The sequence below is a fragment of the Anastrepha ludens genome, chromosome 4, assembly GCF_028408465.1.
Source record: "Anastrepha ludens isolate Willacy chromosome 4, idAnaLude1.1, whole genome shotgun sequence".
In the NCBI taxonomy this organism is placed as follows: domain Eukaryota; kingdom Metazoa; phylum Arthropoda; class Insecta; order Diptera; family Tephritidae; genus Anastrepha; species Anastrepha ludens.
The window spans coordinates 73934603-73960850 of record NC_071500.1 but is presented as its reverse complement, the minus strand read 5'-3'; the positions used below and the strand labels follow the sequence as shown (position 1 = coordinate 73960850).

The window sequence follows — 26248 nt, the reverse complement described above, 5'->3', positions numbered from 1 at the left end:
ACGTGCTAAGAAAGGCAAACAGTAGATGGCTTTGCTTAACCAATTGCAAAGTTGCCAGCATCATGTGTAACACGCATACGATGACAAGTATACTAAATCGGTTATATCGTTCGATAGGACTGTAGATCTTTAGTTGGTATACTAACAGGGCACTGCCTAGCTGCAGCACACGGTTACAAGCTAAATTTAACCCTTCAGGACGTTTGCAGTTCATTTCCATGAGCCGGGTACAAGATGAACACGAAGCATATTCTATGCTACTGTCCGGCTCTCTCGAAAACTATACTATGCTATTTGGGCGCTCTTAGCGCCCTCCCTGAACTGGAGCTTGAACGATTCCTAAAATTCGCGAACAGCACGCGCCTCTTGAGTGATACATATTTTCGCTAAAATAGGACTCTGATCCGGTATCGCTATGGACCAAAATGGTCTCTGCGTGGCTCTTGCCAGCCAATATAACTTAACCTAACCTTTCTTTTTTCATAAATTTCACTACTTCAACTGGATCGCGAAAGATAAAAGGGCAGTACTCTCGGAGTTTAGATGCCTTTTTAACATCATTGGCAATACCAATACGACGAATTTGCTTTATTAATCCATATTTTTAGAGAAAACTCAATTTATGTGTGGGTACAAAAGCCTGTTATGAATTTCAATTCCGAAAATTTGCTCGTAAAAGCCTGTTGAAAAGTAATGAAACTAGTATAGATTTTTATGGCCTGAGGTAAATTCTAAAGTCTATTTATATTTTATTTGCTGTTTTCTGAACAGTTAGAGTTGGATATAAGTTTGCTTCCATAATTGCAATGTTTCTTTTATAAAAAATATGCTGCAACAAAAAACATATTTAAATCGTTAAACATAGTTACAATATATCTAAATCGCAATGTACGATTTAACTTTAATACGGAACATTTGAAAATAGATAAGAAACACTTTCGCCATTATGTGTCCTCCTAACAGCTTCAGCAAACATCATCGATACATCAATACACTGAAAGGTAATAACAAAGTAAATTTCAGCTTTTATACTTAAGAAAGATTACACCAAACCTGGATTTTGGGACAGTCTCTCATATGTCCGTCCTGCGGTATGGTATTAGTAACAACAACCGCCTCGAAACAAGCATTGTTGATGCGAGAAATCGCTGGCCCCGAAAAAATACCATGAGTTAATATGGCATATACCTATAAGTACAAGGATATTTATAAATATTGTATGTATGACTAGAGAACAAAGAGAAAATACAACTTGAATTAAACACCAGTTAATTTCTAAAATATCGACGTACATAATTACTTATATACGAGTATATATATATATATAAATATGTATGTATGTATATGATATAAATGGGTATTTGTTTTAGCTGCACAGAACAAGGCTTCCAAATTGTGGAAATTTACTTTGAATGAATTTGTTCATAGAGCCCTTCGTTCATTTTACGTGAAGTTTACACGCTGTTGTCGGCATCGTCGGTCCTTGTTTTTTTTTCGAAATGAGGAAGGAGCCGCCGTTACGGTGAAATGCGAGCACTATCGAGTCATTGAATTTGTGTTTCGAATATTAATGAGCTAAACATTTGATGACATGGACCATGTAATTCGAAGCCGAGGCGACCATATTCCGGATATCAAGTTCAAATAAATGCTATGAAATTATCTACCAGATTATAATAAAAAAATTCTTTCAACAATACAGTGCACTCGCGGTAACTCGAATATCCGCTAAGTCGAACGACGTGCTAACTCGAACACATTTTTTCCCCTATTGACTTCTTTGTAACTCGAACAATAAAAAAGCGCTATAACTCGAACAAAAAAACAAATTTATTTGTACACACATTCTTTTCAAACATGTACATTTTGTACATAGATTCATATGTAATAGTATATGTATATAAATTATATGTATACTAGTGTATAGTCCATATGAATATTTCGGCGTTAATATCCCGTTAGTTTTCTGGGAACAACATCTTGCATTGACCAAATTGCTTTAAATTTGTCATTTGTAGTGTATCAGTGCACGTGAGTAATGGATCGTAAAAGGTTGAAGTGTTTAACATTAAAAGAGAGGGCTGAAGTCCTTAACAAAATTAAACGTGGACGTAGTGTTACTTCTCTAGCGAAGGAATATGGGGTAGCCAAGTCCACCATAACTCTTATAAAAAAGAAAGATAAGGCAATTTATGGCTTGCACTAACGCTACCGGCAACCATAAGCTTAAACTTCTCGTTATTGACAAAGCAAGAAATCCTCGTGTTTTCTAAAATTTTAACTGTCCGGTGGAGTACAAAAATTCCAAATCAGCCTGGATGACTTCGGCGATTTTCAAAGACTGGTTTCATAATTCGTTCGTGGCTCAGGTAAAATCCAGATTCATTAAAACAATTTTTTTAACCAAGTTAAATGACTTTAATGTTTAGGTAAGAAAATATTTGAAAGATGGGGGACTACCTGAGAAGGCTCTTCTTCTAATTGATAATGCCCCATCACATCCCAACGAAATCGAATTAAACTCCGAGGATGGTTTAATTTTAACTATGTTTATGCCGCCGAATGTAACACCATTGATCCAGCCAATGGACCAAAATGTAATTCGTATAACGAAACTATACTACAAAAATTTTCTACTGGCTTCCATTTTCAACAATCGATCGAAAAATCGATATCGATGACTGTTTTTTTAACATGGCACACTCAATTGATAAGTCGAACAAATTCGATAAATCGAACAGCGCCTGTTTTAATTAGTTCGAGTTATCGCGAGTGCACTGTATTTCTGTTTTGTATTATCATTTTAAGTTCTCAAGCTCTTAAAAAACACCCTATATATAATTAGATATAATTAAGTCATGGAAAAACTTCTCATTAAAAAAATATCTGCCGTTTGGAGTCGGCTTAAAACTGTAGGTCGCTCCATTTGTAAAACAAAATCAAGTAGCACGCCACAAATAGGAGGATGAGCTCGACCAAACACCCAAGCGTCAATTACAATATATATGTATATATCAATCCCAGCACTCCAACAAAAAAAAAAAACATATTAATGCTTATAAAACAAAACACGGGATTCACTGCCAGAAGGGTCTCAACCCACACTTTTTCAACATTACTGATCGTAAACAAGTAGCAGATGAACTTTGCTTGCACTGGTCTAACTCATCTAGCGATAACTTCCCGACTTTATTTCAAGTGAAAAAAATGTATCTCTTAACTCGAACCACGAATTTGCAACTATGCATATAAGTAATTCTATGACCTATAGGAAAATCAAAGTTAGAATAGATAATGTCCTTTCCGAACCTTACCCACTTCAAAACAGAATATCGCAAGATTCCCCCATTTCAGCAATTATATTCTCAACAACATATAGCAAACCACAATTTCCTCCTATAAAGAAATCACATTCTGCGCTTATGCGCAGAAGACATTACCTCCAGTTGTAACTACTCTGGTGCTTCACTTTCTATACCAAAATGCAAACACCTACATACCATATACAAGACATAGATGGACAAGACAGCTGTTAAAATTTCATCATATTCTATTCAATAGTTCGTGAGTTATTGTGCTAAGAGTGACACTACTTTTGTTATTTTCAAAGCAATGGATCAAAAAGAATTTCGTGCTTTAATTTTACATTGCTTCTTGAAAAGTATTATTGGTACACAGCTCCATCAGAAACAACAATAAAACGATGGTTTACTGACTCCAAATGTGGTCGTAGAGACACCGATGGTGGACGTCCAAATCAGGCGGTAACACCAGACAAAAAATAAAATAAAATCTACAAACTCGTTTTGAATGATCGAGAATCGAAGTTGCGTCAGTTAGCTAACATCGTAAAGATATCAAAAGAACGTGTTGGCTTTATATTGCACGAGCAGTTGACTATGAGAAAGCGGGTGACCGTTTGCACTCTGTTGATCAAAAACAATAACGTCACAAGTCAATCAAAACAATCGTAAAATGGAATTTCGAATTGTTCCTACATTCGCCAGGTTTGGCTCTCAGCAGACCTAAAAAAGATGGTCGCCGGTGAGAAATTTCGTTCGAATGAAGGGGTTGTCGCTGAAACTGAGGCTTGTTTTGAGGCAAAAGATAATCGTTCTACAAAAGTGGTATTGAATTGTCAGAGCGGTGCTGGAATGATTACATTGTTCTTGATGAAAACTAAGTTGATCAATAAAATTAATTTTGAAAAAAAAAACGTTCTTTCTTTATTAGGCCCTGTCCACTGCAACAGCGTTCACATAAATAAAGTAGATAATTTAATTATACTAATAATTATTTGCAATAAATATTATGATTAGAATGCGCACATAGCACTTCTACAATAAGATCTTTCACAGAGCCTTAATATTATCAAGTGTCTCTCTAACTACAAATTCAATTGCAATTCAGTTACTCTTATCTTAATACTTCTTCTTTTTAATTGCCGCGATAACCGATTACGCAAAGCGCGCCAGTCGTTTCTTTCACGTGCTAACCTTCGCCAGTTGGACACACCTAGTGAAGCCAAGTCCTTCTCCACCTGATCTTTCCAACGCAGAGGAGGCCTTCCTCTTCCTCTGCTACCACCAGCTGGTACCGCATCGAATACTTTCAAAGCCGGAGCGTTTATATCCATTCGGACGACATGACCCAGCTAACGTAGCCGCTGTATCTTTATTCGCTGCGCTATGCCTATGTCGTCGTAAAGCTCATGCAGCTCATCGTTCCATCGTCTGCGATATTCGCCGTTGCCAACGTGCAAAGATCCAAAAATCTTACGCGGAATCTTTCTCTCGAGCACTCCAAGCGTCGCTTCATCGGATGTTGTCATCGTCCAAGCTTCTGCGCCATACGTTAGGACGGGCATGATGAGAGTCTTGTAGAGTGTTAGTTTTGTTCGTCGAGAGAGGACTTTACTGCTCAGTTGCCTACTTAGTCCAAAGTAGCACTTGTTGGGAAGAGAGATTCTACGTAGGATTTCAAGGCTGACATTGATATCGGTGTTATTGCTGGTTCCTAAATACACAGAGTCTTTTACATCCTCGAAATTATAACTGTCAACAGTGACGTGAGTGCCGATATGCGAGTGGAACTAACAGCACGGTTGTTAAGGCCGATGATGTCAATATCATCTCGTTTCTTCTTTCGAATAATACGTCTCTCTTCCTTTTTTAGCTCTCTGTATCGGTCCCAAACGGCTCGCGTTGCTCCCGATCGCAGCGTGGCTCTATAGGCGGCATCCTTTCTTTCTGCAGCAGCATTATATTTCTCGTCGTACCAACTGTTGTTTCGGGCTCGCCGGAATCCGATCGCATTTCCTGAATGGCAGTGATGTCAGCTTTTACTCTCACGAGGACATCAACCAGCCGGGCAGAGGCACCATCCCCATTAAGGGACCGGACATTCCAGATGCATGCCCTCAAATCGTATTCCTTATTGCGTTTGCAGGGGTCGTCATCAGTAAAGGTAGTTCTCATCCGAGGCTTTGTTGCTGTTTTCATTGGGGGGGGGGGGATTTTTAAGTGGCGGGTCCCAAACCCAGCGCTTAACCAGTTATCCAGGAATGCTTCGCCTTCTCACGTTAGCTCACTCCCGAAAGGGTGGTCGAAAGCTACCCAGAGGATACGTGGGCTAGTCCCGGACGTTGTGAGCTACTTGAACCATATGCAGAAGATTCACCCTGGCCACTCCCACGTGAATGGCGATCAGTCACTTTCCCCACTTGCGTGGACTTCTACACATGAAACCAACCAAGAGAATACTACATAAGTTAAAAACGATCCTGAACGCAGCTATAAGAACCGCACTAAGAGCATTTAGAACGACTATTACGACAACGACAACGATTAATAATTAATATGCTTTATGAAGCTAAAATTCTCTCAATAGAAGCAAAAAGGGACCATATCACAAATAAATTTAATAAAGAGAACTTATGGACAGCCCCCACTTCAAAATTGCTCAAACCTAGAAAACATAAGGTATAAGAGTCTCCTCAGCAGTTAGTAGAGCAGTTCTCCAAAACGAAAAACTTAACCTTGAATATTTAACACTAAATTCGACCGGGCTATTCGGGGCATGCTCTTCGATTTCGATGTAACTCAAATATGTTGTTTCTGGTCAAAATAATGAGACATGTATTTTTTTGTTCGCCTGAAAAATTTTTTTTTTCAAGATTTATCGGCAATTTTGTTTTACGGCTCAAAATCTATTTTTTTTTAATTATATAAGAAAATTTTTTTTTAATTGCTCATAACTTAGTCAAAAATGAACCAAACAATAGCAAAAAAGTAGTTGAAAATTTTTTATTTTGCAAAAAAGAAAAAAAATTTAAATTTTTTCAAAATTCAATATTTCAAAAAGTGTATTTTTTTTTTATATAACTTTTTCCAAATCAAAAAAACATCTCAAACTTTAATTGAGCTGCATGCCTAGTAGCTAAAATGAGTTATTTTTGAGTAATAAAGTTTTGAGTGAAACACCTCTTTTTTCGGCACAAACGTGAAGTGGTCGGTGAATATCGACTCGAACTGTTCATATTGTGTGATATAACAAAGTACAGTACTGTTTTATAGTTTTTTTTATTCTAAGATGCTGTATTGTTAAAAATATTTCATCTACATAAGTCATCGAAGAGGAATATTTTCCACTTTATGTACAATAAGTGTACAGAGAAAAATCATTACAAACAAGAAACATATTGTTTTTATATTGCTTACTTTACCATTTAATGTCTATAAAGAATCTTAACCTAAGTCGGTCATACATATATGTAATTTACTAAATCACTTGAGTCTCAACTTTAACTAAACCATGGCTGTTATTTGGCAATTTTCCACATATGTTCGCAAGTTCTTGCCAAGTACACTTTATTTTTTTTTTTTTTGTTTCTTCCAATTTCATTTTTCCACATATGAGTTTCCCCGAATACTTTTCCATGCTGGTACTTTCTTCCAGATGTTTTCTTTTTTTTCAATCCGAAAACTCTCTAATTCTTCATTTGGTATAATAAGATGTTTTATATTCGGAGTTTTTTTTTGAACGATTTCAATGAATGTCTCTGCAGACTGAATATACTGTTTCATCAGCACTTCGATTGTGCGTCGTTCCAAAGTGTTTTACTAGCCCCCCTATGCCATCGCACGCCCCTTTGCCGTGTCCTCAGAAAACAACCATTTCATTTGAAGCTTCGATGTTTTGAATTCATGAAATTGGAATCGATTCTTAAAATGACTAGTCGCTCCATCAGAAATTATTGTCATACTCCGCGTTATAATTTTCGGAAATCTTTTCTTCAAATCATGTAAAATTTTGTCAATTGCCAACAATGCATGCGCTGAATCATGAGTTAAATCATCACTAATGACGACATAGCTTTCGGTGCTTTGGCCAAAATAGCATACTGCAATGAAAATGTAAACTTGTTTCGATTTCCAGTGGTACGACTGTACTTCATTTTTAACAATCACCGACTAATTTCCTGCAAAATCTATGTGTAATATTAAATGAGATGAATTTTGTTTTGAGAGTTCTTGTTCTTGTGCTATTCCATTTTGTTGATTTTTTTTTTGCACTGAAGGAGAGTATTTACTTTTAAAGTACATTGAGACAATGTTTTGATAAAGATTTCTATTGAAGTTGTCTTTTTGATGAGATCATTACCTTCCCACACAGCGAAAGTCTTCTTGTACTTCGTCTTGAAAATAATCGGTAATTTTTTCACCTATTACATTGACTCCCGGGCATTCATCGCATTCTTTAAATACGCATGCATCGCTGTTTACTGAACAGACTCCGGCAGAAAGGACGATATTACGCAAATTCAAAACTTCGACACCATACCTATTTAAGCAATTTTTTTGGCCCATAATTAGTAATTCAAAATCAGTGCAATAAATTCACAATTTGTTTGTTTGTACATGAAGTCGCTCGTGCAAGTAATGACGAACATTTTGAAACCAGAATCATTAAAATCGGTTCATTTTTGACTAAGTTATGAGCAACTAACAAATTTTTTTCTTATATAATTAAAAAATAGATTTTGAGCCGAAAAACAAAATTGCCGATAAATCTTGAAAAAAAAATTTTCTGGCGAACAAAAAAATACATGTCTAATTATTTTGACCAGAAAGCAACATATTGGAGTTACATCGAAATCGAAGAACATGTCCCGAATAGCCCGGTTGAATTGAAATGGAAAGCATCTATTCTGAGCCACATCCCTCCATGGCGGTTCCAGAAAGCAATGAGCTCTGAAAATACAAAAAATTCGAAGCACCCGCTATCTCAACAAGCATTTGCATACATATATACAAAATGAACCCAAAGATTGCACCTTTAAGCACACAGAAGGCTCCCAAAGCAATAATATAATTGGATTTTACGTAACTCCAGAAAATGAAAACTTCATAGTATCTAACACAGCTCATAAAGTGTAGTCTACTTAGCTAAGTTAATAACTATTAGGTTGGGGAATATGTTCATATCGTTTTTATATTTTCTTTTATTTTAAAACGATTTGTTTGCTGTTTGGCAAAGCGTAAGTATTCATTTCATAGAATTCTTCCTGCTCTAAAAAACTACGAGGGGGTTCAATGAGTACTCATGTTAGAAATGAAAACACCAGTTTTCAAAATAAATTTTTTTTATTTTTCAACATAGTCCCCTTTTAGAAAGATCCACTTCTCCTAACGATCCGGCCAATTTTTAACCCCTCCAAAAAATTGGATTTGTAGAACTCTTCAAAGTACGCCTCAGTCTCGGTAATGATTTCCTCATTTGAACTAAATTTTTTCCCCGCGAGCCATTTTTTCAAGTTAGGGAACAAGAAAAAGTCGCGAGAGCCAGATCGGGTGAATGCGGGGGGTGCGGCAGCAATTCATGCAGTTTGACGGTGACAACTCCGTATTAATGTGCTGGTGCGTTATCGTGGTGAAACAGTACCTTCTTTTTCACCAAATGCGGCCGTATATCCTTAAATTTTTTGTGAAAGCGGTCCAATAGCTCACTGTAGTATTGTCCAGTGATCGTTCTTGCGTTTTCTAAAAAATCCATGAGGATGACGCTGTTCGCATCCTAAAATATCGTCTCCCTGACCTTTCCGGCTGATGAAACTGGCCTTCCGCTTTCTTTGGAGCAGATTCACCTGGAGAAATCAATTCTTTTGATTGTTGCTTAGTTACTGGTGTGTAATGATGAGCCCAGGTTTCATCAACGGTGACAACTCGACGCAAAGATTACTTCCCATCTTTCTTAAATTGCTTCATAAACTGCTTCGAAGTTAACAGCCGTATCCGCTTGTTGTTGCTTGTGAGCAACCGCAGCACCCATCGTGCCGACAATTTTTTCATAGCCAACTTATCATGTAAAATATTAATTGCCGTTCCGGTCGACACAGCTATGATCTCTGTTACTTCGCGTACTTTCGTTCATCGATCAGCGAGAATCATGTAATGGACTTTTTGAACGATTTCCTCACTAACCATGTCTGACGGCCGTCCTGGTCGCTCCTCTTCAAAAACGGATGTTCGCCGACGTTTAAATATCTAACTGTGGTCATAGATGGCGAAGCGTCCCAATGCTATTTTTCCATCTTAGCGATAATCACGAAACATGTCTTGTCTTACTGGAATAGCTGCCAAATCCTAACTAATCTATCGATCAGTCTGAAATTTATTTTGCCGTTGCAGCACACGATGCTAACACCAACTCCCTCAGGAACGCCTTCTGTCATTAAACACGGCTACTTATTGAACCGCTCTCGTATGTTAATTGCATTTTTGAATTATTTAATTTTTTATTAGTATTAAGGCTTAGAAATGGAATGCCCAGGAGGCTAAAATAAACATTTCCGACACCTGGTCCTCTTTCCTTTTCATCGAGGTCAAAAAGCTGGCGAAGCAGCCCAGGACATTTGCGACGTGTACGGAGAAGGTGTCATAGGCGTGTCTACAGCATAAAAATGGTTTGCAAAGATCAAAAATGGTGACTTTGACTTCGATGAAACGCCCCGCAGCCGAAGGCCTTCTGAATTCAATGAAGAACGTCTCAAGTCACTTTTGAAGGAGTTTGGCCGAGCTGCTTCTATTTGTGGCGTGTGTCTTGATGTTGTTCTGTGTGATATTGTGAACTTTATAATTTCTTCTTTATCTGTGGGATTGTGCGGATTCCTCAGAACTACTTTAAATCCCGAAATTTAGATATTTTTTTGTTGTGGTATGACTCTTTGGGTTGCATTTTTACTTCATTGTTTTGCAGGACCTTAAGCTCAAAAACACAATTCGGAAGTTTGTTTCGCGCATCAGTTAAATATTTACAATTAATTATTAAATTTAAATTTAAGAGACTGTAGGAGCAGTTTTGCTTGTAACAGTTGTCTTTGTTGTTGCGCTTGTGAGAGCTACCACGCAACTGGCGGGATGAGGAATGTTTATTCAGCCAATTGGAGTTCGGCATTGCTCATCCACGAAAGAAGAGTAGTACAGCTAATGACTTATTTGTTGTTTCTTTTGCCGAGAGCACAACAGTTGGCACTTGTTAGTGGTTTTTGTGCTGGAGAGCGATGCTTTTCTTCGGGAGGAGAGCGCCCCACAGGCAAAATTCGTTCAATGTTTTCAATAATTGCTTCTTAATCGTTATTATTATTTTTTATATTTGTAAAGCCAAAGTTGAGCTAAAATAGCATGCCAGTCTTTTTTCAATACAGTGTACATACAATAATGTTTACATACATATTAAAACTTTGTATCATAATACGCTTCTGCAAACTTCAGTATACCTTAATGATCGGTATGTCTTGATATTGCCAATTGCCATCAGCGAACAAAGTGTAATAAAAAACAGAGTTGGTTCGCATTAATGCCTTTTATAGCCTTTGAGTTATTTCCAATAACTTATTTATAACTAATTAAATTTAAATAATATAACAGAAATATGTCACAGACATAACACTTGCCTTGAGTGCGCCTGCCTCAACCAAACGGTCAGCAGCATGAACAATAGTACCACAAGTGTCCGCCATATCGTCTACCAAAATAGCAATTTTGTCTTTTACATCCCCAACAAGTACCATAGATGCAACTTCGTTAGCCTTTTTTCTTTCTTTATGGATAAGCGCAAATTCAACATTAAGCCGATCTGCAATGGATGTAACGCTGAAAAAAAGTACATTTTTATATATTACTTTAACAACATTCAATTCTAACTGACAGTCTTAAACAAATAAAATTTTAAGTTTGTAACAACAAAGCATGCTTCCAAATTCCGAAAACAGCATTATATATATATATATAATTGGCGCGTATACCCTTTTTGGGTGTTTGGCCGCGCTCCTCCTCCTATTTGTGGTGTGCGTCTTGATGTTGTTCCACAAATGGAGGGACCTACAGTTTCAAGCCGACTCCGAACGGTTTTTTTTTATGAGGAACTTTTTCATGGCAGAAATACACTCGGAGGTTTTGCCATTGCCTGCCGAGGGGCGACCGCTATTAGAAAAAACTTTTTCTTAATTTTGAGGTTTCACCGAGATTCGAACCGACGTTCTCTCTGTGAATTGCGAATGGTAGTCACGCACCAACCCATTCGGCTACGGCGGCCGAAAACAGCATTAACTTTATATTATATTATAGCCAGTAACTGCAAAAAATTTTTCTAATTTTGTATAAGTCCCTAAAGTCGGTAAGGTTACTTACTATCATATTTAGTCTTCGGTTCCAGATGACGCACTAAAAATTCTTCTAAATAATTATGTACATTCGTACATTCGCCTTTAACTAAAGAGGCTGTTGTCAGAGTAGCTACACTTCTCGGCGTGAATGGTATCTTGCCAGATATGTAGTGAATGAAGCCGCCATTAGATTTGCCATCCGATTCCCCCGGACCAGATGGCCAGATGACCCGACAAAATAAAAAAAAATAAGATTGAAAGAAACCTTGCAAAAATACAAATTTTCTCAAGCAATATATTTGAATTTCACTAGATTAACATAGTATGGCAGATGTCAAAACAATTCCTTGACAAACTGTGCGTAGATTCCAGAATTGGTAAAGCGGTGTATAGTATGCACACCATTAAACTATTTAATTTGTGAAGTACATACATACTAAATATCTCCATATTGTAAATATAACGAAACTGTATAAATGGATGTGCGAGTGAACAATATATATTTATATATATATTATATATTATATATAATTGGCGGGTACACCCTTTTTGGGTGTTTGGCCGAGCTCCTCCTCCTATTTGTGGTGTGCGTCTTGATGTTGTTCCACAAATGGAGGGGCCTACAGTTTCAAGCCGACTCCGAACGGCAGATATTTTTATGAGGAGTTTTTTCATGGCATAAATACACTCGGAGGTTTGCCATTGCCTGTCGAGGGGCGACCGCTATTAGAAAAAACGTATTCTTAATTTTGGTGTTTCATCGAGATTAGAACCTACGTTCTCTCTCTGTGAATGCCGAATGGTAGTCACGCATCAACCCATTCGGCTACGGCGGCCGCCTGAACAATAGTTTCACTAAATAATGCTACTGTTGATGAAATAAAAAACATTGCGTTATAGAAATTTGGCGGAGAAATTAAAGTAGACTCTTCTATAGATACTGTACTTCACCTCGAAGATATTTTGCACTATCCTTCCGAATTTTTAAATTCATTAAACCCAGCTGGAGTACCACCTAATACACATCAACTTAAAAATGGCATTCGACCACCCGCATTTTGTAATGACATTCGAATGCTAATACAAAAATTGCATAGCAGTGTTTTAGAATGTATTATATACAGTGTAAAACAGCGTTTATTCCACGTATACCTATGATTTAAACGGATGTGTCATAGAGAGCATAGGTACAATTTAAAAGAATATAGTACACTTTAAATTGAGCCATATGGCTAGTTGATTGACCCAGCTGTATAACCTTCTAAACTCGACAAAATATGGATTTATATGACACTGTTTATAACGCGGTTAAGTTTTTTCATTTTGTTCAGAAATATAATTCGATTTTCAATGCACCGAAATGTGTTTTTACGACTCGGATATAAGAAACTGAATTCTATCTTCCATTATTTCTGTGATTTTATCGTTTTGTTTAACATCAAAAACACCTGAACTGAATCGAAGAAACCAAAATAGCATGTAATTAGCAGTTACAATATCGACACCATTAACAATATGACCAGCCTGCTTGCATTTTCGCCTTTATCAAAGAAATACTGTAAAAAGTATCGAATTTTTTCTTTGTTGACTTTCATTGCTAACACCCTGTAACTCACAACTGAATGGAGCAAACAAAAAACAACAAAAACTTGTTTTGTGTGAAATATCACCTTGACAACGAGCATAAATTTTAAATTGTTTGATCGATATTTTATGAGATATCGCTCAGTACAGCCATCTCATCTACCAAGAAATAATGGATTTCTTATTTCCCAAACTAGTACATATAAGAATCTAAAATAATAAAGAAAACACTTGGATTGTTAAAACGGAATTGTCCTTTCCTAATCTCGCTTCCAGGCAGTATTCGAGAATTTTGCGCCCACCAAATTTAATAATTTATTTTCGCCACAAAACAGTGTCAGTTTTTATTTGTTGCTTCGTTTAACGGTTATATGTGGGATTTTTGGTAGGCACGAATGTTGAAGTTCGCTGTTTTTGTGCTGTGTGTTGTGAAGCAAGAGTCATGCTGCAAACAGTCACCGACGTAAACGTAGTTCCCTGTCAGCTGCTACGATCAAACTAATAAGAGCCCCATGTAAATGAAAAATTACTTCCCTTCCGTATCGTAGATTTTACTGCAGGATTTTTGAAAATTCCCGTAGAACCGCGTCAGCTGATTGCTCTCTCACACACAGTGTTGCCAACAGTACATTTCGAAATCATTTACTAAATAAACTTGGAAAAATTTTAATTTTTGTTAAAATAGCTTAAAAACAATGTTGAATTATGTTAATTATATTTGCATTTGTTGGTTTTTGGCTTTGGTTTATTATACGATTAAAAATTGTAACTGATAACGCGGATGTGTGAAACAGGTGTAAGCAAAAATATCAATGACAACATTGTCTCGATACAACCAAACACAAACACATACAAACCGAGGTATCTTTTCAAAAATGCAAGTACTAATTAATACATTTACTTATCTAGGTTTTTTTAAGTTTAATTCAATTTTAATTCACTATTTTCCAGCATCTGTGTTGACATCGGCCATCTTGAAAGACTCAATATACTTCAATTTTTGCTTTCCACCTGCAGCACAGCGAGTTTGTGGATAGGCCATTTTACTTTTCCGAACTTAGTGGCGGCGTCTGCGACACGAATTTTGCTGTCCTCTCTGGCAATAGTTGTGGTTATAATACCCACAACTGCGATGGCACGTTGTTTTCGTGGACGAAGAAGAGTTAGCTTGGTTGGACTGTTAGCGCCTTGTTCCTGAGTGGTGCGAGTGATCGTGAGTTCAATATCGCCTCTACCTCAACAAGAGGCGTTGCGATTCCTTCAGAGGTTAACAACGGGTAGCGTGCGCCGCGCAACGACAGACATTTCGCCAACCTCATCGCTGCTTCTCACAGATTGCCTAAGTGGGACGCCCTTGCAACGACAAAGTTCGTCGCGTTGTCGCATATCCTGGCACCAACCGGTGTCCAATGAATCTTTTGACGCCAAAAATAAAATTATCAGCAGTTCTAGGTGAACTGCCCTTGAAGCAAAACCAACAGTTTCAAGGTTGATTGGGCCCGCAATAATCTTCCCCGCATATTGTTAATAATGCAATTGCGTTCTTCTTCTTTTCAAGTGCTTCTTGTTATGGAGAGAGTCGAAAACTGATATTTCGTGGCCAATGCAGCCGAGTCTTCCAGGACTAACTGTGGGCCACTAAACCATATTTAATTACTCAATTTGTCCACGTTACAATTCCGAGACACTTCGTCCGCTGGATTTTGTTTTGTGGGCATATGATGCCACGATATAATTTGGGTCCGCTGTTGGATTTCGGACACTATATTTGCGACGAAAGTCTGCAAACCACTTGATCCGATGCCGCATTTTGATCCAATACAAAACTGTTGACTCAACATTGCCGAAATCCTCGTCCATAATTTGGCTCAAGAGCTCTAAGCAGCGTACATTTCCTACCACTAGCGGATTGGCTAAGAAAATATGTACATATATGCAGCTGCCGTACGCTCCGGATGAAGCGTCGAAAAACCATGAATTTGGCAGCTGGTACTCGACTCTATTCGCAGCTTATTTGTACAGTCCAATCGTGATAGTCCGACACATACGGGACCGAGTCGTTGTCGGATTATCAAATATTCCGGACTACCGAAGGTTCCATTTAATGACACGAAAAGACAGAAAAAAATCACATCAACACCGTCAGAAATCGCGAGAGAACTGGCGTCGTTCAAATCTAATGACAAATACGTTGTGACCGGGAAACAAAACACAATCCCCCTCTGCTGCTCTGCTACGACTGATCAAAATAAAATAATGCCAATTGCATCCATAGACGTTATGAGGTTGTCGGATTACCGAACGTGTCGGATTAAGAAATGTGGGACTATCACGATTGTACTGTATTTGTATTTATTTTCTGTTATATCTGGATGGAGTTTGTTATACAGTCGGCTACTGTTATTAGGTTGACGATGTGAACGTCATTTTGAATGTCTTTTGCACCGAGTGGATATTCAGTTTTATATGTATCGCTTAGCATTTGCCGACACTGTGTAGCAAGAAATGGTGCAGGCGCAGAGCCTGTCACGGTATTTAGTCGAAAAATTTGCAAATGTTCCCATGGATCCAGTCTCCACACTATCAGCTGAAAGTTCCTGTTGTCTTCGAGCGCTAAGATTTGGCTATTATTTGTGAAATCGGAAACGGTGAAGTATCGAAAGAAGCTGCTATTGAACGATCAGTCCGTCCGACAATCAACTTATCATTCAATCCAACTTGAGTTGATGTGCGACTTGAAGCATCAAAAATTACGCGTAACTTGGTAGTTATGCTGTGCGATCTTAGCACAAACTAATGCGGAATAAAATAGTGCTAAAATTCGAGCAAAGTCAAGGTATGTTTCAGCGTCTTTCTCTCTCATGAAGCCTTCTACATGGAAAAACCTGTGCGATTTCCCTTCTAATGGCAATAGTTGGAATTCTGCACGAAAAAACTTTTACAGGACTATACAATAATAAAAAGCACTGGAATTATTTTCGACAATTAAACCTCCCATCAAAACACAACGCGGAACTTGGGTAAAAACCAATAAAACAATACACTCGCTCCATCAGTCTCTCGCGCATCTTTCAAAAGTGTTTGAAAAAAATATTCTTGGCCAGAAATATAATACCAAATCATTGAGTTCGTTGCTCTAGCCTGTCGTTTATGTTAAAATGAAAAAGGATCTGGAAATTTGTCAGTAAACGAAAATGATAAAGAATATCTGAAAATTGATCAGAACGGAAAAAGTAACGAACCATTGAGTATTAGCTCAAACAGAAGTTTAAGTGTCGGCAAATTGTTAAAAATTTTAGGAAAAATATCCAAAATGTTACCACAGAACTAACGAAATCGCAAATCTTGCTTAATTTTTTTATATATGTACATCATAAAAAAATCAAACATCCCACTGTACTTCTCACTTCAAAGGGAGTATATACATACATATAACTGTGTACGTATGTACATACGTATGCATATTTGCGTGCAGTGTGATGCACCGCAAAAGCGAAAAAACTTGCCAAATTAACGACAATTTATTGATGACGATTTACAAAAGTGTTCCGCCATCTCAAATATTATACAGTTTGTCAGTGTTCATCATAATTATGCGAATTTAATTTCAACTCAAATAGTGCTGAAAAAGAGTTTGACACACTATCAACCGAGCACGAACTTATTGTCTGGAAATCCATTACGGCCGTTATAAAGAATCATTCTGAAGATTGGAAAACTTATATTTTTTTCATATGCTCGCATACGAGTAAACGCCGACATGTCCTTAAAAATCCACGTTTTGCATCACCTTAAAGATCAGTTTGCTCTGCAGGTTCCCACGGAGATGGTTCACTATGATCCCCCCCATTAGATCATAGCTATTCTGGGAAAAAACATCGAATAATTGCTCCCCCATTTGTCGGAACTTAATTGTCGAAAATTACATTGTGCATAAAAAAGAAACCGTTATTTAAGGCCTTTCCGCTGATTTGATAATTAAAATACTACGGCATACGAAATTTCCGCCTAAAAGTGACAAAGACTCTGTTTTAAGAGTTTTCCAATTTTTTTCGAAAAAGACAACCAAACAAAAGCTAGATTTATAATTCTTGCAAATGGTGTCATATATCAATCATATTTGACACTTGTGAACTAGTAACCAGCTGCAGTATACAAACAGACAAGCAATGAGCACGTATAGGTCCAAATCAAGATTTTTATTTAATAAAAATATTAGTCAAAAATAAAATTGATGGATTGGCATTGAATTTCGATGAGCTTTCGATTCACCACTTCTTTGCTAGTATCGCTTGTCACAGACTGAAAAAATTGTATCTGAAAGCAACAAACCACTTGCTTAGACGAGTGTTTCGAAGTATATAGTACATACCATATTTAAGTAGCGATATTTTACTATTTATTACCAAATTTAATCGTCCATCTCTACTTATATATTTTTAGATGTTTTTCGTCTCACTTACTTTTCTTTGAACACAATAATTTTCTTTAAGCATTTTTTCTTTGTGAACTTTCAAAACAAAAATAATGCATGTACTGTTCACTACTTGCGAGGTGGTTGGTGAATCGAAATCAGCTACAATAGCAGTGTGCTCTGGAAACATAATATAAGTACATTCTAGAGAAAGCTTACCGTTTTGCTCCTCCGGCATCTGGTGATACTATAATAGAATTCTTCCACTCGGGTATATTTTCTTTAATCCATTTCAAAACGGCCGGTTCTGCATACAGGTTGTCCACAGGAATATCGAAGAAACCCTAGGTGCAAAAGAATTATAAATAAAGTCACTTGTAATATAAATATTCATTAGAAAAGAAGGCATTTAAAATTTATTCAAAAATTCTTCAATTCTTAAAACTACATAAATATATTTTAAAAATTCTAAAAAGGAAAATATCACCATTAAAATGCCAAAACGATTAACCGATGAGCAACTTTCAGATCTTAAAAAGTGGCTAGCAGATCAACAAATCAATCCAAATAAATTGCATAGAGAGTTTTCTGATGCAGTTCCCGTTGCTAATTTACTAAAGAAATTGTATCCCAAATTAATAGATTTGCATAATTATCCTCCGCGTAACAATACTCAACTAAAGCTGAATAATTGGGAGACGCTAAATTTTAAGGCTCTCGGAAAAATTGGTCTTCAACAAACTAAGAATATGCTGCACAAGTTAGCCAAAGGTATACCCGGAGCAATAGAATCGCTGCTTTATGATATAAAAATGAATGACCGCCTTTTAAAAAAAAATGATAAAAATGACGAACAAGAACAAGCCTGGTCGGAGAACGACGACATTATTGTAGTAAATGTTAATAAAAAGGTCGGAGATGCAATTGTCCAGGTTCCACAAAAAATGATTTTATATTCAGTTTACGAGCAATCTGTTCGAGACTTGCAGACAAAAGACTCTTATTTGAATGCCGCAAATCAAAAAATTGCTCATCTTGAAAACTTATTGAAACTTAAATCTGAGCGAATAGATGAACTTTGTGCTCAACTTGCGAAGGTCTCAATGCGTAGTTTGCTAAAGCAGCATAATTTAGAAAATTCTAATCCCAATTCGCCATCTAATTCAGATAATATTGAAAATGAAACAAATAACAAAAGTTTTAATTTTTAGCGTGTTTCAAAATTACAATTCTCAGAAATAAAGACATCAAAATTAAGGTGCACGTATAAAATATAAAAACATGCATATTTATGCACATACCTTACGAGTGTAGTTGTTACAATATATTTTACATCAAATTTATTAGATTAAAATCATAAGATAAAGAAACAAAACAAATACTTTTCTTATGAAGTGAAAATGGGAGTTATCAGAAAAGTGCTTCCCGAGGAAATTTTGCACATCAACATATGATCAGTTTTTGTAATAAGCTTTAAAACAGCATATCAAAAATCTTACAATACAATTTTTCTAACTTTTGTATAAAATTTAAAAGATGGATTTATGTGGTTTTTGTTGGATAAGGAATCATATTTTTATAAAAAAATAATGAACATTTAAACAAAAAAGAATAGTAGTTAAATGTTCATCCTTTAAAGGTTAAGTACCAACTCGGCAGCCTTAATGTTGTTTTCTTACAAATATAAGTGCAAATTTTATCAAACAAAATGTTTAATTGCAGTGAAAATTAAACTTTTGATGAACATTTTGTGGCCGGCAACACTTTTTCCATTTTGACGCTTTATTTTGTTATATTTCGTTGAAAATCATTTTCCGATTTCAAATATTTGAGTAAGTTTTATAAAAACACGGTGGCCACCATAGCCGAATGGATTGGAGCGTGACTACCATTCGGAATTGGGAGTAGCAATTAATTGAAGCCATTAGACAAAAAAATAGTCGATTTATTAGCACCTTAGATCCAACCCACTGGCCAAAAGGTATCAAAAAGAAACCCTTCTTAATTAACTTCTGCATTATTCAAAATATATCCTATGAAAGCCTGACAACAAAATCCTGTTTAGAGCTTTCTTCAGACCATTATTCACTAATTATGACCTTACTTGGACTTACCGAAGTAAAGGAATCTCTGAGCCTATATAATTTTATAACGAATAGGACTAATGCTCGTCAAATATTGGAAGAAGAACTCATAATAAATATATCAGTGAAAACTCAAAATGAAATAGACTCCGCTATTGTATATTTCAAGGATAGCGTAATATTGTACAAGCAGTTGCGTCCTCTACACCAACGTTGAAAATACCATACTCGTATAAAGAAAATAAAAGAAAAAACATGGCAAACCACTAGACATCCAGTAGATAAAACTAAACTTTACAAGGCGACGAATGAGCTAAATGTAAGTAATACAATACACAAGGAGAGTAAACTTCAAAATTATAAGACAAATTGGCATGCAATAAATACACCTCCTATCAAAACAATAACCGGCACTTGGGCAAAAACTAGTAAAGAAAAAGCTGATACACTAGCCAAATATTTCTTAGACACATTTACAAGCGAAATGGATGATCAAAACATTAACTTTAAATCTGATAACATAATAAACATTCCGCTCACCAAAACAAGAAGGACTACCATAAGTGAAATTAGAAATCAAATAAGAAAGCTAAACGATAAAAAAGCTCCAGGATATGATCTACTAAATCTACTAAACATAAGAAATATATAACTGCATGTTGGAGACTAAATACTTCTCACGACTATGGAATTTTGCTAAAATTACCGCCATATCCAAACCAAGAAAAGATGTCACCAAAACTGCCTCATATCGGCACATTAGTTTATTGGCAATACTTTCAAAAGTGTTCGAAAAAATATTGTTTGATCGACAAGAACCAATTTTGACAACCAAAGTGATACCAAGCCATCAATTCGGATTTAGATGACAACACTCAAAAGTCCAACCAACCCACAGGATTGTCAACGAAGTACTTAACGATAAGAATGACAAAAAGTATTATGTAGCTGTATACTTGGACATTGCAAAAGCATTTGATAAAGCTTGGCAGAAAGGACTCATGCATAAAATTTTTCACAAAAATATTATGAAATTTTTAAGAGCTACTGATCGAAAATTGTACAATATATAAATTTTGAAGACGAATATTTCGATATATTATGAATATGACCGTCTTATGACGTGGTTAACATAGCTAGTGAAATTCAGCTTAGAGTCGGAAATTACGCCTAAGCCTTTAATTTCTTCAAGTATGCAAAGTATGGCACCTACTGTTTGTTGGCACCTAAAGACGACTTGATATCAACAGATTCATTTGGAAGGAAATTTGATGTCATTTCCATTGCGTGAACAATGGGAGTAATTCAGAATGCATGCAAGGAGGTTTGACGGATATTTTCTTCACCGACGGGTCCAAGAATGAAATAGGAGTCTGGAGCCTGATGGTACTTAAACGATAGTAATAAGTATCACTATGCTATGGGGGAACTGGCAACTGTTTTCCAAACAGAAGTTTTTGTCATCCTGAAAGTAGCCGAATAGATAATCGAGAGGAGATGGAGCGGGAAACAGATTGAAGTTTTCAGTGACAGTCAGACTGCACTGAAGGCCCGGGAGAACGCGAAGCAAACCTCAAAGATTGTTCAAGAATATAAGAACAAGCTTAATTCTGTCGCAAGACAAAACAGGCTTGTACTTATATGGGTTCCAGGACACTCCGGTGTTCAAGGAAACGAAATTACGATTGGTCCACCGTGGATCAGCGGTCCCACAAAAAGGCCAGAGCCAATAATCGGAATCAGTTCCGCAGGAATTATGAATTGGATCAGCGATTATGTAGGCAATCTGCATAAAGAACGATGGTCCGATCTAGAACGCTGCAGAACTGCTAAGTGTTTTGTGACAAGTCCGAACAGAAAACTGTCAAACTTTCTACTAAAACTTAGAAGGAAAGATATTCGGTGGATGGTCGGTATTATTACAGGACACAGCCCATGGGGCCAGCATATCACCACCATTGGAATCATTGAGGACCCAGTGTGCCTGTCATGCTTGGAGGAGGCGGATAGCACTGAGCATTTTCTCTGTGAGTGTCCTGCCTTTGCTAGAGCACGGCTACGAGTTTCGGGTTCCGATGTCATGAGTATAAGTAATATTCGTTGTCTAAAACTGGAGGATATTAACAGATTTGCCAAAGAATCTGGAAAATTCTCACAGGACTAACTATCTCTGTCTCTTTTCTTTCCTATCTCTTTCTCTGATACTTTTCTCCTTCCCTCCTTGACTATCAACCCCTTTCCACAGCTTTAAATACAATGGGCTTTTTAGCCTGAGTGTTTTAGGAGCCACCAAATCTCCTGGTGCTCCTTGACTCGACCTTTTCAAATTTCAATTTCAATTAAATGCAAAGTATTGTTTGATTTAGCATATTTTACGTGAAAGCATTTGCTTATATTTAGTAACAAACGATTTAAATAGCACCAGGTTCGGACATTGTGTAAGTCGGTTTGCAACTTTTCAGAGTTACTAGCACTGTTAATCACCGTAAATATTTTCCTAGAATACTTCCCTGCGGGACACCAGAGGACGCAATAAATGCACGGAATGTCGTATTATCAACGGCTACAACGCAGTGCCTATTGGTCAAATATGATTTGATCCACGACAAAAACGTGGAGTGTATTTCTATTGACGCAAGCTTCGACAAGAGTATTCGGTGCGATACTTTGTCAAACGCTTTAGAGAAGTCTGTATAATTACGACGAAACCATGCTGGTTGGTAGATATTATGTCTTTGACAGCAAAATATAACTTATCATTCACAGTAATCTCAAAAAGTTTTGAGACAGACGATAGCTTCGAAATCTGCCTGTAATTGCTAATATCGTTTTTATTTCCACTGTTAAATATAGGCGTAACGGAAGTTAATTTCCAGTCATCAACAAAGATACCATAGGACAACGATTTATTAAATACTAGCAACCCGCCCAGCTTCGCACGGGTATAAAATATATACCCTATGTCACTCACTGAAAAAATTATTAAAATCGATCCAGTAGTTGTGGCTTATTCATTACTGCCCGTGGCCCGCACGCGTTAAATTTGGAGTAAAACAATTCCCCTTTTTTTATAGCATGAAGATTTCCTGCTATCTTTGGGATATCTAAATTCATACCCTACATTTTTGCATATTAACTTTTTGCATTTTTACATATGTGTTTATTTTATTTTTACAACAATTACTATATTACAGAATGTCTTTATATACAACGTTCATAGCCTTCTTGTCATTAGACAATACAAACATGTTTTCTCTAGAGGTTACTCTTGAAAGAGCGACATACAGTTGGCCATGTGAAAAACAGTCAACACTCAAATCTAAGCCTGCAACGTTGAAGGTTTGACCCTGTGATTTATTAATGGTCATTGCCAAAGATGTCTTTACCGGAAATTGTAAGCGTTTAAATTGGAATGGTAGATCCGATGGTATCAGAGGGATCCGGGGAATCAATACATCTTCTCCGGTACCACATCCTGTGAGTATTGTGCACTCTATTATGAAAGTTTTCAGTGATTTTACCAGCAAACGCGTGCCATTGCAAAGTTTAGGTGGACTTAGGTTTCTTAATAAAATAACAGGACAACCTATTTTCAGCTCCATTTTGTGAGGAGGGAGTCCAGACGGGTTCAAAGAATTTAGAAATTCTGTAGGAAATTGAACAGCTTCTTCCAAATCGAGAACAGTATCGACCGAGTAGTATATTTTCGTCGGCGCATCAATCTTTGAAATAATCAAGTTATTTATTTTATCTACTTGTTCGTTAGTTGGTGACAGAATAGCTCTTTCTTTAAACCAAGATATTGTCTTATAACTTATGTTATCAATGTCAGGATAGACATTGTTGACTAACTCTTGGATGTTGTCTATCAAAACACAAAGGTTTTCTAGGTTAATCCTTCCCTCACTTTGTATTAATTCTCCATTGCCAACTTTTAGTAGCATCTCTGGAAATAGCCTGTTCTCACGTGAAGATGACGAAACCCTCATATTAGTTTTAAGATCTAATTTATTGACATGCGACCAAAGGTGGGATCTTTTTAGCGAAGCATTTATTTCGTCAGCACGTGTTCCTCGAGTCACAACTGGTAGGATTTGACGGAAATCTCCTGAGAACAGAATTGTACATCCACCCATAGGTGCATTTTTGTTGCGCAAATCGCGCATTGTCCTATCCAGTGCTTCCACAGACGTCTTGTTTGACATGGTAGCTTCGCCCCAGACTATTAATGAGCAGTCACGCATCAATTTTCCTGTATTGCTCTGTCTAGAAACACTACAGACGCTATTATCATCATCGGTTGCGATTTTCAGCGGGAGCTTGAATGTAGAGTGTGCGGTTCGGCCTCCTTCCAAAGGAGTAGCGGCAATGCCGGATGACGCAACAGCTAACGCAATTTTTCCGGTAGATCTCAATTACTAACTACTGATGTAATATCTTGAAAAATATTGTTTTTAATTATATGCTGTAAAGAGCCATATACATAGATCTATATGAAAACAACAATGTATTTAAGGTAATATATTTAATTGGATAAGGATTAATGTTGTACCTATTTGTTGAAATCGCTTCGAAAATAAGCTATTAGTTGTCGTAAAAAGTAAATGACATAAAATGTTATTGTATGGAATCGATAGCAAGCTAAACGCGCTCCGAATCAATAAAAACTATTCAAAAACTGTATTTTAATTACAGTATGCAAAATTCGTATTAGTACACCCCCTAATAAATAAAAAAACCACGTATATTTTCAAATTAATTTTAAAACAAATGCTTGAAACCGTTTTATTTTATAGATAATTAACTAAAATAAGGCCAAATAAAAAAACCGCTCACAAAGTGTATTGAAATGCAAAAAAAAAAATAAGAAAGAAAAAAATGAACACTTTTCACAGAAGCAAAATTCGTATTAGTACACATGTATTTTTAATGATTTAAAGAGTAAATAAAAAATAGTTCAGAAAATTAATATTTTGTAGGATACCCTCGTTGCCTTAGAACAGCAGACAATCTCTTCGGCATAGATTCCACCAATTTTTTTGTGAGATTTGGAGAAATCTTCTTCTACTCTGATTTGAGGACTTTTTTTAAATGTTCTCGGTTCCTTATTTGATGATGTTCCAGCTGCTTTTTGAAAATCGACCATACATTTTCTATGGGATTAATATCCGGGCTTTGTGGTGGTGTTTTGAGATAATTTGGACAGTTATAAAGCATCCATAACCTTGTATCCAACGCCGTGTGCTTAGGGTCGTTATCTTGTTGGAATATACATTTTTTTTTGCAACCCAATTTTTTGGCACCTTTGCGTAGATTCTTTTTTTAAAATATCAATATATTGCCTCGCAGTCATAATTCCATCAATAAAATGCAACTTTCCTACTCCGTTTGCCCCGAAACATCCCCATACCATCAGAGAACCACCACCGTGCTTGAAAGAAGGCTGCAGATTTCGTTTTTGAAGGCCAGTATTACACTCTCTCCAAATTTTTATGCGTCCATCGGACATTTTTATATTAAATTTACACTCGTCTGAAAAAATTACCCTTTTCCAAAACCGCATATTTTTGTTTAAATATTGCCTGGCGAATATAACACGCTTTCTTCTATTGACTGAGCTTACATACGGTTTTCTAACCGCAGTTCTGCTTCTAAATCCCAATTTTTTTACATAATTGCGCACTGTTTGAGGTGTAACTTTGATAGAAAAGTATTTTTCTAGTTCTGCAGCTAGTGAAACTCCACTGACGGTGGGGTCTTTTCTCATAAGGCGTTTCAAATAAGTCTTGTGCCTCTGCCCAAGCTTTGCCCTGTTCACATTTCGAAGCTTTTTGTCAATCCTTCCACTGTCTCTAAAAATTTTGACTAAGTTTTGTATTGTAGACACACTTTTCTGCAATGTTCTCGCAATTTCGCGTAAAGACTTTCCGTTTTTGTTCATATTTATTATTAATCTCCTAGTTTCGTTTGACTTTGGCGACATTGCAAGCTAACTGCGCGAACTTGAACAAATGGCTACTAAAACGCAACTGCCCAAGGTTAAACATTGAATCGTTTCGAAAATAAAGGTAAATACCAACAAATTGTTTACAAATTCAACGCATACTAAGTGTACTAATACGAATTTTGCCTGCAGTAGAAATAGCTACACTGCTACTAAAGCTATTTTTTTCAATTCTATGCAAATGTTTCGGAGTTTTTGTTATTATTCTATTTTTTTATGAATTTTACAATACCGCACTACGATTGAAATCAATTGCTTTAAAGTAAATTTGAAAATATACGTGGTATTTTTATTTGTAAGAGGGTGTACTAATACGAACTTTGCATACTGTAAGTGCGATTTACTAATATAGAACGTGAAAATAGCGTTTTATTTCGCTGTAAAATTGTATGTGCATATAATTACATGGAATTCAGTACATACATAGATACATATGTACATACGTCCGAAATGAAATAATGCGAGCGATTCGTAAATACATACATACATACGTCACC

General features: G+C 36.5%; 2 protein-coding genes across 3 annotated transcripts in view; one reads left to right on the top strand and one right to left on the bottom strand.

Moving 5' to 3' along the window:
- Nucleotides 1-709: 709 nt before the first annotated feature.
- LOC128859814 (ribose-phosphate pyrophosphokinase 2) overlaps nucleotides 710-26248 on the bottom strand; it is a 74927-nt gene continuing 49388 nt past the window's right edge. For both annotated transcript variants that reach the window (XM_054096905.1, XM_054096906.1), the window contains 4 exons: nucleotides 17883-18007; nucleotides 10955-11153; nucleotides 1054-1188; nucleotides 710-994 (listed from right to left, as the gene is read on the bottom strand). In XM_054096905.1, the coding sequence (XP_053952880.1) occupies nucleotides 902-994; nucleotides 1054-1188; nucleotides 10955-11153; nucleotides 17883-18007 (552 nt within the window). In that variant the 3' untranslated portion in view covers nucleotides 710-901. The remainder of the gene's footprint in view (nucleotides 995-1053; nucleotides 1189-10954; nucleotides 11154-17882; nucleotides 18008-26248) is intronic.
- Nucleotides 18053-19212, top strand: LOC128859815 (sperm flagellar protein 1). Its single transcript, XM_054096907.1, has one exon. It carries the CDS (start codon nucleotides 18158-18160, stop codon nucleotides 18872-18874), a length of 717 nt encoding a protein of 238 aa, XP_053952882.1. The 5' UTR covers nucleotides 18053-18157; the 3' UTR covers nucleotides 18875-19212.

Coding starts and splice junctions, on each gene's coding strand:
- LOC128859815 (XM_054096907.1), top strand. CDS start 18,158: ATGCCAAAACGATTAACCGATGAGCAACTTTCAGATCTTAAAAAGTGG.